Consider the following 18,447-nt stretch of genomic DNA (forward strand, 5'->3'; position numbering starts at 1 on the left):
ACGCTCTCCCGGCATGAATGGAGAGCTAATATGGACACAGCAAACACTAATTAGTTCATCACAGTGCAGTCACCACATGAATACATCGGAAATATGTAAAGAATAAAACACACAGAGTACAGAACTAGCATATAAAAAGGAACATAATGACTCGGGACACATCCTGCTTGTATGATATATATAGACAATAAGAGTTTAAATTAAAATAAGTGATCTTGTGTTGAAGCATGCTAAGATAAACCGTACAAATAACATTCTTTCAGAGACAAATTAAAGAATCTCATTGACGTTTTACCATATTTTTCTCCTCTCAGTCCAGTGTCTCTACATTTCACATCTCCCTCTCTACCAGTCGACATACATCTCTTTCTCATTCACGCACTCTCTCCTCCCCATCCTTTATTGGCCCGCTCTTAATGTTACATTTGTTTTTCACCCTATAAACCTTGTACCCTCCTCTCAGGCCCTTTCTTTCCCCCTAGCAGCAGGAAACAATGGCTGCACATTATGTAAGAGTGCACGTTTCTGTGAGGAGAATGCCAAACAGTTCACAATTCACAGATGAAGTAGTCTTTCTTTCCCCTCCCCCAATGTGAAGCAGAGTGGCGCAGCGGAAGCGTGCTGGGCCCATAACCCAGAGGTCGATGGATCGAAACCATCCTCTGCTATTTTGCACAGATCATCCCATCATTCTTGTACATACGTCTGAGCTGAATGAATTCGGTAACTACACTCAATCACCAATGTGTGCGCAGGAAGCCGTCCATCTATATACCTCTGTGTGAGAACAAATAGAAAGACGTCAAGTACTAATGCTGAGAGACGAATTCAGGTACTTGAGCGACTGATAATACATGGTAAGAATACTCTGAGACACAAAAAAGTCCTGCAAGTAAAAGTACAAGTGCATTGGCGTCCAAATATACAACGTACCCATTATGTGGATACGCACATTATGGTCCATTTCAGCATACTGAATATTATATTACTGTAGTATAATCATTGATGCATTGTGTCCATCTCTAATGTTGAAGCTGGTAAAGGTGGAGCTCATTTTAATTACTTTATACACAGTCGGGTAGCTTGCCCCTTTACACCCATTATATTTTGTATTACTAAACTAAATCTGCAAAGTGCTGAAGTTATTAAATAAATGTGAAGCATGGAGAACAATATTCCCCCTTGAACTGTAGTGGAGTAGACGTACAAAGTAGCAGAAAATGGAAACCATACCATATAAAACTGTAGCCTGAACACAACAGGTTTGACTTCTATCTGTCACTGAACTTGTTAGTTTTCTGTCAGTAAAGCCGACCCAGCTCAACAGGTTATCTCAGATTAAACAGTGACCTCATTTCTGTGTGCCGCACATTTTCCCTTCAATTTAACAAGCAATTACCAGAGAGGACAGCAGCACCTGCGACCTTTGAGCTACAGCCTGTTAGGTATCAACTCACACTCAGGCTGCCTCCTGTTCAAGGCCTTGAGAGGGTTTTGATTATGTTTTGATTGCATTTACTTGAGTTTTTGTATAGTTTAGTTTGCATTATAATACTTGTTTATATTGTTTATTCTTGAATTTTTTGTTAAAATAAATTACTTATTTTTATGTAACTCCCCATGTGTTTCCTTATTTGTGATGGTCTTAGAGCCGGACCGTAACAGGTATAGAACTCTGATATGAGGAACATATTGATCTTGGGGTCATTTCAGTGCTCTCGTGAGTCTGTGAATACGGTAAAATAAATAGAGCAAGGTTCTCTGATCTCAAAATGGCCGCATAAAAGATAAGAGCTGGGAAATAGATAAGAGCTTGGGAAAGAGGTGGAATGTATTGTTGCACAATATGAATGCACGGCTGGAACTTCCTCAGCATTACAGTAATGTCTGTTGTTGCTCTCTTTGTTGTATTGTCTCAAACAGGGTAAGGCCTCAACCTTTATGTGCTGTTCTTATTTTAGCATCTTTGACACTGAGACACAGACAATGTGAATGCAGATTTGCATTGGTTATATCGAGAAGCTATCATCAAACAAAAGTCATTTAAAAATATGTTACAGACATTTTCATTTAATGTAAAGTCCCTTTTCCACTCGTCAACGTCACCATGTAAATTACATGAACTTTTAGCGCCACCTGCTGCATTCTGATGATCCTTGCAGAGGTTTAAAAAAAATGTCGTGTAATCGGCAGTTTTATGATTACACATAATGTAATACAATTTGCATATTTTTATGATTTTGACTTCAATTTCAATAAATCACTGTTCCTATGTGAATTATTTCTTAGGTAAATTCAAGGGGTAATGCATGTTTTACATACAAGTAAACATTGTACTTACACATAGACTTTCTATTCCACGTGGCATTTTAATTTTAATCACTTTGAATTGAATCTCTTTCTTTCCTTTTTTTTTTTTTTTAGATATTTAGAAGAGGTTAGCTGATTACAACATTAATGTACACACTCATAATTTAAATGCAGTATGTCAAGGCCTGATATTTTGTCTTGATTAATCCATATCATAGCTTTATATGAAAGAACAAAATATAATTCCATTGTTCACAAAGGATTTCAATAGCATTTAAACTGTAAAAACGCACAGAGCACAAGCCTCATGCTACGTAAAGATATTCGAGTTGGTGATATATTCCAGTCGGGAAAAGACAGAACATAACCTGAAACCTAATTTAATTAGTGCTTTGCCATTATGATTATTAGAATAAGGCTAATTAGGCTATAAAATGGTGCTCCTAGATATAATCTCAACATCAGACAGCAAAGAAAAAACTATATTAAAAATATACAAATAGCTTATCACTGCTACTAATTAGAATGAGATTAACAATAAACAGAAATATTTTAATTGAACTGAACTGATTCTTGCATGTCATAGTAGGTTTTGACATGGAGAATTATGAATTGAATTAGGTTCTTTTTACTTGAGTTGAATATATTGGATATTTGAGATTTGTCACGGGATTTTGAGAATTTTTGTTTGGAAATGAATAAAGTAGCAGAGGATAGGGCATGTAAACTTTTAAACCACAAGAGTTCACAGCAGATGGGCAGAAACAGAAATAGATCTACCCAGATGCTACTAGTTTACTGATGACGACTTCAACCAGCTCCAAGGCCAGGAAGCGAAACCAGCCTCAGCAGCAGAAGGCAGAGAGAGAGACGGAGGTCACATAACTTGTAACTGTTAGGGATACAATCCTGAAAATAGTCACGCATCACCTGCTGGTTTCCAGAGTATTGTCAAAAACATATGGTGGAAGACATTAAGGAAGTGTAACACTTGTCAACCTGGAGAATCAAACCTTGAAACTCTGTATACCCAAGCAAACGACCTACTCACTGTGCCACCAGGAAGACACAGTTTCCTGCTTATCTTATGACTACTTGAGCCGATGATCATGTGCAAACTGGGATTTTTTTGTGTATGTGTTTTTCGGTTTAAAACACTTACAACAGCCAAAGTGTTGGTGATAAAATTCTGAAAATAAATAAATAAAAATATCACATCATTCTGCTGGTTTCAGGTGTTTTGTCAAATGGTTTGGTGACATTTGGTTAAAAATGAGATGAAACAGAAAATACTGTGCATACAGTACAAATTACATCAAGATATGAAATATATCTGTGGACTCACCATTACACTAACACATTAACATTAACACTATTTGGAACATATGATATATCATATCCAAAGAATGTCTTTTTCAATTTTGGTTAGATTTGAATGAAGACGTGGAGATATAGATGGTGATTCATTTTGAATATTCTTAGAAATATAAGTAACGGGCGTCTGAACTGACTATAGGTTGCAGTTATTATAAATAACTAAATAAATGTTGAAGCTTGGAATGTGAAATGTCATGAAATTTAGATTTATTGTAATATAGCCATGCCTCTACTGAGTCATGACCCTAGATGGTACAAACTGAATTTTGCTCGAATCCTTGCAGCTGATTATGAGAACTTCACTTTCTGAAACTTTACAAAGTTGTGGCGCCCTCTAGTGGCAGAGTATCCCAAGACTTTTTAGCAAAGCCTGGACAAAACATCCACACATGTGCACAAAGTTTGGTTACAATTGATTAAGCCATTTTTGATTTCTAAGTATTTATGTAAAATTGAACTTAAGACGAATGTTTGAAAATGTATAACTACTTTTTGTGGCTGAGGAGTGAGTGGAATTGCAACCCACCTGTCAATTATGGTGAGAATTCGTCCTGCAGTTTTTGTTGCAGAAGAAGAAGAAGAAGAAGAAGAAGAAGGAGAAGGAGAAAGAAAGAAAGAAAGAAAGAAAGAAAGAAAAAGAAAGAAAGAAAGAAAGAAAGAAAGAGTGATAAAATAATAATAAAGTTGCATCGACCTTGACGCATCTACCATACGTAATCACGCAATCTACGTCACCAACCAGGAAGTGAACGAAGAGGAGGAACAGGAGAATCACAACAGAGCTACTACAGCTTTGACAGCTCTGTTTTGTGCCGCTGAAACACGCTGTTTGTCTGTTGTTACCGTTAACTGACATGTCGCGAAAACCCAAAGATGAATTCTACCGTTTTTTTTCCGTTAGCGACCCACGCACACACGAGAAGGGGTACACCGAGTACAAAGTGACAGCGAGGGTTGGTTTACTCTCTTTCTCTTTCTTATACAGTGTGTGATCTCTCTTCTCTCTAACATCATTTACTTATGGTTTGCCTTCATGTTTTGTTTCTCTTAAGTGCGTAACACATGCATTGTTTCGTGTGTTGTATTATTGTGCTCTTTGTTCAGTTACATCAATCAGAAGTAACTTTGTGTTGTTATTCGATTATAACACAATGGAGTCACATCAGTCTTACTCATAAAAAACAAAGGCTCTGCAGCTAGCTCAGCCAGACTGATAAATACACAATGGCCCTGTTATTTGAGGCAGTGGTGCACAGTGAGCACTCAAGTGAAGCAAAGCGAACTTGTGATTCAGTTCATGAGCTCCAGCACCCCCATGACCACACTAATAACCCGTGGTCTACACAGGCATGCACACAAAATCAAACTGGATAATATCTTTATAGATGTAAGCCTCCATCACCCTCCCTTAGATGTAGCTGCCTTACTTCTCTATTCTGGAAATCTTTTTCAAAACATGATGTCACCCATAATTTCGTAAGAATGTCCTCTGATTTGTGCGAAGATGCTAAAAGCTGACTTGACATTTAATGTTAAACATGTATTTGATGACACAATCTGTCCTCTCGTCTCTGTGGTTTGTAGTTTGTGTCCAAGCGTCATCCAGAAGATGTGAAGGAGGTGGTGGTGTGGAGGAGGTTCTCAGAGCTGAAGAAGCTCCATGGGGAGCTGGCTTACACTCACAGGAATCTGTTCAGAAGACAGGAGGAGTTTCCATCTTTTCCCCGCTCACAAGTCTTTGGTATAATAGGCAAAGAGTCTGATACATTGTAGATACACCCAGTTACAGCGTAGTCACCAAGGGCTACGATCACGGATTAATTGCATTGTTTGATGTGCTGCAGAAGGTAGACAAAAATACCTCAAAATATCAGAGGTTGTAATTCACCTCAACTTTTTTTAAAAAAGATAAGATAAAACTTTTTATATCAAGAGAAAATTGCTGTGCAGGAGTAGCAATACAAAGTGAGAAGAGTGCAAATATAAAAAATCTGAGATAACAATAAGGTGCAAATCCACAAATATATAAATATATACAACACGCTTAGGCTTTAGTTTGTAGCTGTTCTATGCAAGTAGCCTGTTGAGTGTCTTTCAGTCATTTCTGGTGACGATCTACTTGTTCCAGTGTGCCTGTTTTTAGCATCTCTCTTCACTCTTGTGACACTTCCCCTCGGCCTGTTGCACTATTTTTCAGTGGTTACAGATTCAGAATTGCAAAGGCAGCAGCACAGCTGAGTCATATGCCAATGGACTGTCACCACTTAGATTGACTTTGAAGCTGCCATGCTGCATTGCTTGAATGCACAAAGGCAAACTACTTTGGCAAAGAGTAACAGTGGCTCTAAACCATCACAATGTTGAGCTGATGGGATATATGTTAAACAAAACTGTAAGCTACAGCCTGAAAATTGACAAGCAATTTCAATAAACACATCTAAAAGTCTCCCCAAAATCCAGCACTGTTAGGTTGACCAGCTGGGTTTCCATTTCTGCTGTTTGTTTCTGTCATTTTTTCCTAGCGTTGTCGTATTATATTGTCTGTCTCTGTTTCAGGAAGGTTTGATGAGGCTGTGATTGAAGAGAGGAGAAATGCTGCAGAGGCCATGCTTCTATTTGCCACCAGCATACCTGCTCTCTATAATAGCCCACAGCTCAAGGACTTCTTCAGAGTAAGACACATTTGCATATACACATATAGACAGTGAGACAGATATGAAAGAGCCATGCACATCTGCACACAGGAAAACATGCCAGACCTGGAATAATAATATTACTGGACTCCTTGCTCTCCTTACTCTCCTTCTACCCCACAACACCTCTTTCTCTCCCTACATCTACCAAATTCTCCTCTCCCCTTTCTCAGGGTGGTGAGGTCACAAGGCCTCTGGAGGCCACCCCTCTGTCCACTGCAGCGTCTCTTCCTCCCCCTCTCATCCCCCTCCCCAAGCGGAGGGACTCAGACTGTGAACCTGCCGAAGAAGAGGAGGGAAGGGAAGCTCCCGCTTTACCCCAAGACCTGGGTACCAACCTGGGCTTAGAGGTGGGAGAACCGGAGGTGGCGGCTGAGGCTTACAGCGAGATGGGAGGCTCTCCCAGAGAAGAACAAGAACAAGAGGAGCTTAGCGATACAGAACTGGATGACAGAGGTATGACAGGGACAAAAAAAAAAATCTTCCAAAAATTCACACTGGTGTGCACTTTTATTTTATTATTAGTCATGTTTTTACCTTTTGGTCCACGTTTCCACCTCCAGTTCCATCTCTCGACCCGTGCCCAGCCAGAAACTACCAATCACAAGAGTCCCAGGAAGAATTTGATTCACTGTTTGACTCTGTGGCAGAAGAGCAAGTCCCATCCCTGAAAGAGGATGGTCCACCTCCTCTGACTGATAATGACTTGGCTGTCTTTGATCCCTGCTATAAACAAGGTGACAATAAATGTGAATGGATACACATGAAACAATAACAAATTTGTCTTAATCTAATTACAACCTGTTTTTGGTGATTTTGTCAAAAATGTTTGCGTCTTGTGCAGATTCTTTTTACTTCTGACCCTCCTGCCAACGTACCTGAGTCTAAATCTGATATGCAAATGTAAAACTGATAATATTGAGGCTTCTCTTCCGTTGTACTGCTGTGTTTCCACTTTGTGAAAATAGGTCTGTACTGTACAGGCTGAGTGGCATTGTGAAGTTATGTTGAGCTAACACTTGCACATTATGACATTATGAAATAAGTTAATACATGGAATTTGCTCTGAACTGATATGCTTTCACGGTGTTTGGTTGATAATTGTATTATGTTGTAAGTAAGTGTTTAAAGTAGTAAGAAAAATACATAACAAATGAATGGCAGCTCGTGGTATAAATATAATTATTACAACCCTTAGAACTTGCTGGTGTGTTAGCTGCTGCGCTCTGATTCAGAGCAAGTCTTGGCAGAGCAAAGCTGAGCCGCTCTTGCTAAAGAGATGTCAGATAGTGAGCTCAGTGCCTCTTGAGATAGTGTGGCTGAGTGGTCCAAGGTGCTGCAATATGAATCATTTTCTTCAGGGGTGTGGGTTCAAATCCCACTCCTGACATAGGAAAATATTTAGCTATAGTGTGCTTTTTGAATCATGCTGCTGTCAAGAAATCATGTCATGTCTAAGTAGGGCTACAACTAGCAGATATTGTCATTATCAATTAACCTCCTGATTATTTTCTCGCCAAATGTATTATTAATCTAGCTTTAAAACTCCCAGACCCCAAGTTGACTACTTCATGGTGTTTGTGTTGTTCCAGATAAATCCAATTCCTCCAGCGACCACTCAGAGTTGTTCTCTCTGCCGCCTGCCAGTCTGGATGGAGGGGATGCGGGTTACCTAAACCAAGCTGGCACTGAGCTAACGGCTGCGATGGAGTTGGAGAAGGAGGGAGAATTTGGTTCTGCCATTCGTAGATACAGGACGGCGGTGGATATACTGATCACTGGAGTGCAGGGTGAGAAGATGTATGAAGGGATCGAAGGAGATGGGATGGTGGAAAAGGGGAGAGGATGGAAGGAGGAGGGATGTGGTAAAGTCTTTAGTTCAGTGATAGTCAGGTAATGCTCCCAAAATAATAATCACACACATGCTAAGGAAAAGGAAAATGGTAAACTTAGTGATGAATAAAAAAGTGTGCAGTGGCGTGCACCTGCAAGCACTCTCAGTTTTGGGGTTATTCACAATCTTGCATGTGAGTTCTATTTCAATATGGCATTTTACCTGAATGCACTCTATCATGCCCATTCCTGCATGAATCATGAGCCAGCTTTGTTGCTATAGTGACAGACCATCTACTCACTTGCAAAAACTGCAAATTGCGTGACCATGCTCCATGTGCAAATAAGCTAGTACATCAGCACAAATGATATTGTGCATTTAACTATGATATCTTGTTTACCACATTTACTCTGCACTACATATTCTGATGTGCTGCTCACACGCTACCATGCTGACAGATGCATTACACACAGCTGACACACACGTACGCACAGAGGTAAACAGACACCGCACAGCAGAGCGTGTGTGCCATGTCAGCATGTGACCTCATCGTAAAATCAACACTGCTATTTTGTCCTCGTATTTACTGTCCTGTTTTAGCAAGGGTAAACTGTGTGTTGCTCTGCCATGACTCTGCTAGATCACTAATGGATGACTTATTCAGTCCTCTTCACTGTTGTGTGTGGCAGTGTGGTGTATGGGTAGCGTGGCCGAGCGGTCTAAGGCGCTGGATTAAGGCTCCAGTCTCTTCGGGGGCGTGGGTTCGAATCCCACCGCTGCCAATAAGCTTTTCAGCTGGTGTTCCCTCTGAATAGCTGGATCATACCTGTATGGAATGGATTTAATCTGAGTCATATCAGAAATCTGATTTGTGTCTGAAGACTGTCAGTTATGCAGTATTTAATATCCATAAGTGTTAAGAGTCAAAGGCAACTGTCTGTGCATGAGATACTCGAAGATATTTTGCCTTTCATCCAAAATTCGTCTTCATTTCTCATCTAATCATATTCTCGAAAAGACACAGAGGTTTTGAGTGCTGGAGTCAGCTTATTTTTTTCCTCCTAGTAAACAATATTGATCCTCATTTTCTTTCCTGTGAGATTGAACTCTGTCTTCTTACTTTGCAGCGTGGCTGAGTGGCCTAAGAGGCTGGATTTAGGCTGCAGTGTAGTATGGGGTATGGGTTTGACTCCCATTGTATCTGTGGAAGACAGAAAAGCAAAAAATTATGTAAACCTGAAGACCTCTACAAACAAACTGCTTCAGAAACTTGCTTCAGAAGCTTCATACATCCCTGAAAAGTTTTTACTGTGATAAGCCATTTTACGTGCACATAACAATCGATCACATAGGAGGCGGGGGATAAATTTGACAGTTTCCAGTTGTCTTTATTTATTTATTTATTTATTTATTCAGCTAAGAAAAGGATGAGATTACCATTTGACATCAGCACTAATTGACCATCCTGATCGTGCACAGTGAGGGGTTAGAGGGTTTTAGAGATACGCAGTCAAAACTGTCTGGCAGAGCCACTGAAAATGAATGTTACAAATAATATTATGAATTACTGATACTAATGAAAGGGCTTTTGTTTTTGTTTTGTTTTTTTTACAAATTGCTTTTGTGTAAAGGACAACACTTTAAAATGATATTGCCTCATGGTGCAGTGCCTGCTTAACCAGTTTACCTTGCTTTCTCAGTTGTCAGAAAAAGAAGAAGCTTATTTTATGTGTTAATCAAACATAAAATTAACTGTGCAACGTCTAGGGTATGGAGGACAAAAAATGACTTAAGTATCAATAAATGAATAAATAAATGTATAAATAAAAATAGGAAATAATAATTAAACATGGGAATGAATGTAAAATACAAATAAATGAAAAAGAAATACCGAAATCAATACAGATATAAATAAATGCATTAATAAGTATTAAATAATAAATAAATAAAAGTTGATAATTAAAAAAGACATAAATAAATATAGTAAATTTATTCCTAACTTTTTGTACAACTGCATAAATATATTTTTGTATTTCTGTCTTTGCATTTTGAGGTAGATGGTCCTAACCTCTGCATTTATTTCTTGATTTATTCCTTTATTTATATTCCATATTCTTTTATGTATTTGTCTCTGTATCTGTATTATTTCAGTATTTATTTATTTATTCTTGTATTTAAAAAAAAAAAAAAATTGATCGATTGATACTTAGTTATATTTCATCCTCCATACCAGTGTGCTGTCTACAGCTAACTGAGTCAAGCAGAGATTTAAGTGAACGTCACAGACTAACACAAGTATGTGTGTTATCTGCTGCTGTGTTATCATGTGACATTCTTGTAATAGGTTATCTGGGGTCATTTTGTGCCCAGTGTTTTCTTCTTTTACACAGTCCAGATCTATTCTTGGAAATATTGACCCATCTTTCAACATGTGTTATGCAATAGTAATATAAGCAGAGTCATGAGGTAGCGTGGCCGAGCGGTCTAAGGCGCTGGATTAAGGCTCCAGTCTCTTCGGGGGCGTGGGTTCGAATCCCACCGCTGCCAGTAATCTCTTGCAGCTCAAATATCCTCAGTAGACTGCTCTCTTTTAGCACTGCTGTTTAAATAGTTAGATAAGGTAACGTAATCATCTCCCTGTTTATGTGTCTGTCTGCCCTCTCAGGAGACCCAGATCCGATACGCAAGGAGTCTGTGATGAGGAGGACGGCCCAGTATCTGAAGCATACTGAGATGTTGGTTGACAAGCACTCCTCGCCCACACACACTCTCACACCTACACACACAAACACACAGGATCCTTAGTAGCACATGCACATTTTTGAATACACTATTCACACATGAAGACTGATCAAAGACAAACAAGCTCAGGGTTGTGACATACATAGGCACACACATACATTTCACACACACACACACACACACACACACTACCATACACTCTTGATAAAGGTTCACATAAGCATACTTACACAAATGCAAAGTTACATACAGTATGTTGACACATAGTGAGAACACAGAACTCAGAAATACATTCAGGCACTACCAGCACACCACACACATATATGAACACACACTCCTGAGGTACACACTACACTGCAGACTGCTGCTTTAGCTGCCTTTGTGTAGTAAAAAAAAAACTGATTTACTAAATCTAAAGTAACTGCAAACATCATGCATTTATGGATAAATAATCCATCTCTCTCTTTCTCGTTTGATTTTTACCTTCTTTTTACAATGTTTCCTTGTTAAATACAGTAATGTGTGTGTATATCAGTAATTTGCATTTTGCACAATGTTTTGTTAATAAATATGATTTTAACTTAAGTCAATATGATATCTGTGTTTTTTTTTTGTTAAAGCTTAAAAGGAGCAGGTAGTTTGCTGCAACCAACACTGTTTGGTAAGACTTCCTAACTGCAGCTTTTGGATTACATAACCAGATGGTCAAAATAAATCACTCAGCTTATATCAACAATAAATGCATAAAATTTGCTCTGATGACAAATGGTGCTCTTTAGGAACCGCAGGTACATTTCTGTTTATAAGTGGCAAAAACGTCCGTTGAGTTGGTATAGGCAGCCTTATACCCTTTCAGTATACTGTGATGATGCATTTGAGTATGTAGTGGTGCTTTTTTCTTTCAAGGGTATTTTTTGGCATGCTGTATTGATAGTGAGAGAGACAGAGATATATTAAAGGAGAGAAAAAGGGGAGGACCTGCAGCAAAGGGCCCTGGGCCAGACTAGAACAGCGGACTCAAGCTGCAGTAAGGACTCAGCCTTAGTGGTATACACTCTACCTAGTGAGCTAAGCAGTACTTTAAACGGTGTCATCATTACACAGCAGTCTGTCAGTAGTCAAGTACACAGCGGTTGCTCAACAGAATCATTAAATTCTCTTAAAGGTTTGCAGTTGCGCAGCAGTACCTCTGAGGGGCGCTGTTGGCTATTAGATCGTATCAATTATACTAGTGCAGAAACTCCTCATTCCCTGTGTTCTCCAGCTATAAATCTGCTAAATCTTGCATTTGTTTTTCTCAGAGTAGCAATTATGACAGCAAAGCAGCAGTTTAGCTTTGCACTCACTAAAATAAGCTGCAGGATCGTTGAGGAAACTAGAACTTACCCTGTGGATGAACTCTCCTGTCTTCAGCTACAATGATCAAATGGAAACAACTGCTACTAATTATTAGTTTTTTTCTCATGGTAAATAACCTGTGTGTACACCCTTTCAGTGCCGTCAGGTAGACTGTTAAAGAGGCGATGTACATATTCATAACTTACTTTAGAAAAATAATATCACTAGTCTCTGTAACTGAGCTGCTGCCATCTGGTAATCGTTCACCAGTCTGTTTGTATGCCAATTTACGCTTGTGCTACTTTACCTCCCCAATTCTCTGTCTTCTCTTCCATGCTCAGTACTGTACCTGGTTAAAGATGCATCAGAATTGTAAGAGTTTCACATTTTTAAATAAAATTGCAAAGAATTAGATCAACATCCCTTTTAAGCTTAAGTTTAAGTATTTTTATCCAAACAGTAAAGGAGAAGGGATTGATTGAGAGAAAAAAGAGGAGGAAGTGGGATGCAAAAGAGAAGAGAAAGAGGAAAGAGATCAGCACCATACAGCCCAATCCCTTCTCTGGAGAGGATAGAGGGATGGAGGGAGAACTGGAAGGACAAACAGATGGAGAGGCGACAAAAAAGGGAGGCCGGCAAGAGGAAAAAGGCTACCCTTTTTCTCACCAGATGAGCAAAAGAGGGGTTGCGGGGAGCGAGAGATAACAGAGAGGGACGGAGGAGAGGAAAAAAGAAGGGACGTGATTAGAGGATAAGCAGAGATCATCCCTCCATTGTTAAAGGGATGGAAAAACTGACCCTCCCTCTTCCTCTATTTTCATCCTCCCGTACCTCTTTTTTTTTGCATGCTTTGTTTAGAGCATTGTGGGGAGCTTGAAGAGGATGGAATGATGGCAGAGGAAGCGAGAGATAACATTGCTCCATCCTGTTATATATCCCTCTTTCCCTCTCATCTCTCCACCTCTCTACCTTTCTGTCCATCTCTCCCTCTTTCTAGTGCTGCACCTGTGAAATGCAGAGGATGTGAGATAGAGAGGAAGATGGAGAGACAAAGAGATGGATGGAGGGAGGGAGGGATGAAATCAGAGGGGGCTGGGGGGGGTAGAGCCTCGCAACATTAGCATGCTGAGAGTGTCAGCACTCTCCTCTTTTTCTCTCCCTCCATCCCCATCCCTCTTTCCATCCCTCCCTCTGTCTCTTTCTCCTCACTGGTCACTGCAATTATACCATCAAAACACTCCAGCCTGAGAGCATAATAGCTTCCCCCTGTGTGTGTGTGTGTGTGTGTGTGTGTGTGTGTGTGTGTGTGTGTGTGTGCGTGCGTGTGTGTGTGTGTGTGTGTGTGTGTGTGTGTGTGTGTGTATAAGAGAGCGAATGTGTGTTGTCATGACAGATCAAAAGAAAGAGATGTGTGTGTGTATTTGTGCATAATTCAGTGCCATGCATGGTGCATTACATGTGCATGTATGACATGAAGGGCAGCTGTCGATGTGTGTGAGTGTGAATGCCAAAAACTGGATTTGCAGCATGTGTGGGTGCACATGAGTGTGTGTGTGTGTGTGTGTGTGTGTGTGTGTGTGTGTAAGTATCTATTGAGTCCTACCAGCTAGAAAAACTGCTTCTCCAACCTCTGACCAAACACACTCTTAAACGTACGCTAAGAGACCCACTTTACATGCGTGTGTCTAGTGAGTTTCTATTTACACACACATACACACACATGCTCACACACTAATGGATGCACACAGGCATACAGTCATGGCTTCGAGACACAAACCGTTATGACCTACATGCCCAGTGGGTCATCATTAAGCCAAATAGCACACTCTGACACCTTCGGCTGTCCGCACACACACGCACTCTCTCCCTGTTTTTGTTTTTGTTCCCTCAACTTCCTCTATCCCTCTCCCCTTCCGCCCTGCGTCTCTTCCTTTTTCTCTCATTCTCTAACACACACGTACACGCACACACACAATCCCCCCTCTATGAGCTTGTTATCCCTCTCTGTCCGTTCGTTTCTCTCTGTCACCTTGCCCTGAGCTATTTGAGTACACTTCTGTCTCTCCCTCGCACTCCCATCCCTCTCACACACACATAAACACACTCATTCTCTTTCTGTCTATCTGTCTCACCCGTATGCTCTGTTCCAACCTGTCTCTCTCTTCCTGTTGCTGTCAGTCTTGACGTATGTGGTGTGTCTCTCAGTGTCTGGCTCACTTTCACTCAGGGGCCTGATTGTGAGGTATCACCAAGAGCATCTGAATACATCTGCATACAAGTAAGTCAATCAACACCTAATACAGTTTACAGAAAATGAATAGAGCTGTATACAACATTCAGAGCATATCTATGATTCACAGTCTGACTCAGGTTGTCTGCACAACATAGAGGTGGCCTAGCTGGCTAGCAGTTAATGGTGTTAACTCCATAAACAGTGCTAACAACAGTGCTGGTGGGGACCATCAGCCCACTCTCATTCCGAACTCATTGCTGCTTTGTCTGTGATCTGCGTTTTAGGTATCGACACACAAAGGCACCTTTCATGGCAGTATGATATGCACCGGACAGCGGCAGTTGCTGACACAGTGCCCACATACCAAAGTTCAATCAAGACCACTGTAGTCAAAAAAAAAAAAAAACAACAACAACTCTATCTCCATTTGCAGTATTATATTTGACAGTAAGGCTCTATTCTGGGGCCTCTATGCTTTTCATAGGTCTACACAGAAAGCCTAAGGCGGAGAAAGCACACCTCTCTGCCCTTCCATGCACCTAGACGGAAAGCCTAAGTCGGGAGAGCAGCAAGGAAGACACCCCGGGAACAGAACAGAGCAGCATCATTGACTAACAGAAATGATATGAGTCAGACACAGCATGAAAAGGAGGAGCTGAGGTGGAGGCAGGTTGCAAATTGGCTTGCAGAGGAAGCGGCAACAGTAGACAGGCCGAACAACATAATATAAGGAGCTGGAAAGTCCCTATAGGGTGGGCATGAGGGGAGGTGGATGGGTCCAACAAACCTTTGATTTACACCCAGGAGCTGGCTGTTTACTTCCCATGTGAATGTTGAGCCAAACTATGACTATAAAGTTGTGTTCTGTAGTCTCATTCATCCACTTGTTAGCGACCGCCTTTCTAGAGATACATAAAGGCTTCAAAGTTTATGAGTGGGGTAGGCCTATTTACTGACGTATTTTATGCAGTAGAACAAAATGTGATAATCTCTTAAGATTGTGTTAACCACAAACAACTGACTTTGAAAGAGGGAACCATAAGTGGTAAAACGCTAACACATTTCTGGGTTTTCGGACTGATTCCTGTAAGACTTTATTAATACTCTGAATGTTGTATACAGCTTCTTTCGTACACACACAAAGTTCAGTTTACATGTCACAAGGTTTACGCAGCCTGTTAAAACAGTTATATACATCTGTTGTACCTCCGGAGGGATCTTTCCAATGTTTGGGAAAATGATGTCATCAGGATTATTTCAGACTGGGCTTGAGACACAGTATTGTCAGCAGACAACATGTATTGCAAACTTTGGGTAAGGGGTTTGAAGTAAGAAGGCAAGAAGGATGCAATGAAAGATGCCATTGAGTTGCATTGTGGGAAATGGAGGATCCAGTGTTTCCTGTAGTGCTTGACCATTTTGGCCGTTCTTTTTTTAAAAATCTGTCTCTTGTGAGTCTCCCCAATTCATGGAAGGGAACCACTAAACTATAATAAACTGAGCAATATTTGATTTTGCTTTCGGCCTTGTGGGGGCAACAAAACAGTTATGGCTAATGTGTTAGCAAGCAAATTTACACATCCATAGCTGAGAGGAACTACATTCTCTGTGGCTCCATTGCTATGAGTGACCCCCTTCACATTGCACACAGTCATTTGACCCATAGCTAATATAAGTATATTGATTAACACAGCTTTAATTAGGTCTCTATACCTCACATTGTCCCTCGCTTTATAGTATTGCTCTGACTTGTTTGCTGTTTCCTCTTTATTATGGCTGACTCTCCCATGCTTCTCTGTGCTCCCTGCTTTTTATATCCTCCCTCGCCCTCCCTCTCATTCCATCTTTCTCTCCCCATCACTCTCCCCCTGTAAGTAAATCAATGAACATACACTTTATGCCATCTATTGATTCTTTCATATCTATCTGTCCTCACCCCCTCCTGTTCTTGCCCTCTCTATTTCTCTCAGTTTTTCACTCTACACTCCCCCCACATCCTTTCTTCTCACCCTTTTCGGTCTCCCCTTTGAATTTATAATCTCTCTCCCCCCCTCTTTCTCTTTCTCTCTCACCCCAACAGTCCCCTTCTCTTTATATCTCTCGCTCTGGGACGTCCTATTTATATGGCTGGCACCTTCACGTTTGTACTGAAGTGTGTGTATGAGTGAGAGAGAGTGTTTGATGTTGGTCTAAGTGGTTAACATAATATGAGCCCTCAGAGAGATGGTGTTCCCGCACTCACTCACACACACACACACACACACACACACACACACATACACAATTTTAGGCTTTTTGGTAGGCTTTTCTGTGAACAATTTGTGCTTTTTAGTATTCTCTAGCTTGTGCAGCAGATCCATGTATTATCTATCACTTGCATTCTCCCACTCTGCCACTCTGTCCAACACACACACACACACACACACACACACACATACACACACACACACACAAACAGACACATACACACACACACACACACCTTTGTGGCTCGACCGCCTTCCTAGAATGACAAAACCCGGTATTATCTTTTGTTATTTATTATTGCAGATGGAGCCATCATTTCATGACCTCGCCGTCTCTCGCCCTCCTCCCTCTGAATATGTTTTTATTTATTCAGACCTCTCTCACTTTCTCTCTTTCCTGTCCTTTCCTACACTCTGCATGTTTATGTTTATTCAGACACATCTCTCTCTTTTTCTCTCCATCTCTACCCCCTTTCTCTCCCTCTGTACCCATGTGTCCAGCTTTTGTTACCAGCCTCGTTTCCATAACAACTGCGACCTTTCAGTCAGTGCCTAACCATTTTTAATCAGAAGTAGAGAAAGACAGAAATGAGATGAGACAGAAAGAAAGAGAGGTGGAGTGAGTTTGGAAGGGGAAGGTTACTTAGGTGATGCATTTGATGGAAGATAAAAGAAATGATTTTCCAAAAAAAAGAGATAATAATAAGGAGGTCTGAATAAAGTTAGGAATGGAAACTGGCTCTGGGCTCCTGAGGAGACCTTGTGAGCACTTTGGAGGCTGGCTCTGAAGGGCAACATTCCCAGCAACAGGTGGCAAAGTGCTGCTCAAGGTCAAGCATCAACATTATTGTTTTCCTTGAAACTGGTTGATTTAAGCAAAAAGGTTGAAGTAAATCATCAAAGACAGTTCAAATCGGACTTCACTAAAATTGCTAAAGGCTGTGATAAACGGGGTATTTTTCCTGTGTTGCGTTAAAATATGGTCCATTTACTGCTGTTTACCTTCAGTCATTATAGGGTTGACTCCAAGACTGGTTTTATTTCAATACTGTGATATCTTGAAATAATGTAAGCATAGAATAGCTACCTATATTTTTGTTCAGGAGGTTTTCACCAGGAGCCGAATTATCCGCAGATGTCTCCTTCCCTCCAAAACAAACTGACCAGGTGATTAAAATCGATAAAAACACTGAATAAAGCAGTTTCACAATACAAATCAGTGTTTCTTCCACCCTGTTTGGCATATCACAGATGGCCTGCTTGCCCAGCACCTGCTAATGTGTGCTCACTTATTTTTTCTGCTAACCTAAAGCTTGCTCGCCTTATTTCTGAACCAGATGTTGGTGAGCCAACATTGGTGAGCCGACCTTTAAATTAAGTATTACTTTTGGCTTACAAAGTTCTGCAGTAACTCTTTAGTGCCTTAATTCTGGATTTGTTTTGTTTGTGCTGAATCAAATTAGGGATGTATTGTCAGTTCTGTGTTAGTTTCTATGCCTGGTTTCATAGAAAATACTTGTGATGAGATAAAACTGTTAATGAATGACCTGACTTTCATTGGTGAATATAACCTTACAGTACATGAGAACATGCTGCTAAAGGTCTGTCACCTCACTGTTGTAATGCAGCAGAAGCTCTACAGACTTTGTTTGGCTTTAGAAAGGCTGCTCAGTC

General features: G+C 40.5%; 1 protein-coding gene and 2 non-coding genes across 3 annotated transcripts; all 3 read left to right on the forward strand.

Annotated features, from left to right (window-relative positions):
- The first annotated feature begins 4,411 nt into the window (after positions 1-4,411).
- Positions 4,412-11,539, forward strand: snx15 (sorting nexin 15). The gene is made up of 7 exons (XM_033651854.2): positions 4,412-4,640; positions 5,272-5,428; positions 6,244-6,359; positions 6,554-6,836; positions 6,944-7,117; positions 7,973-8,170; positions 10,880-11,539. The coding sequence occupies exons 1-7, from the start codon at positions 4,542-4,544 to the stop codon at positions 11,017-11,019; spliced, it is 1,167 nt and encodes a 388-aa protein (XP_033507745.2). The 5' UTR covers positions 4,412-4,541; the 3' UTR covers positions 11,020-11,539.
- On the forward strand, positions 8,915-8,996 carry trnal-aag (transfer RNA leucine (anticodon AAG)). Its single transcript has one exon. It is a non-coding gene; the product is annotated as a tRNA-Leu (tRNA).
- trnal-aag (transfer RNA leucine (anticodon AAG)) lies at positions 10,680-10,761 on the forward strand. The gene has a single exon. It is a non-coding gene; the product is annotated as a tRNA-Leu (tRNA).
- Positions 11,540-18,447: the final 6,908 nt, after the last annotated feature.

This window comes from Epinephelus lanceolatus, chromosome 22 (genome assembly GCF_041903045.1).
Source record: "Epinephelus lanceolatus isolate andai-2023 chromosome 22, ASM4190304v1, whole genome shotgun sequence".
Taxonomy (NCBI): Eukaryota; Metazoa; Chordata; class Actinopteri; order Perciformes; family Serranidae; genus Epinephelus; species Epinephelus lanceolatus.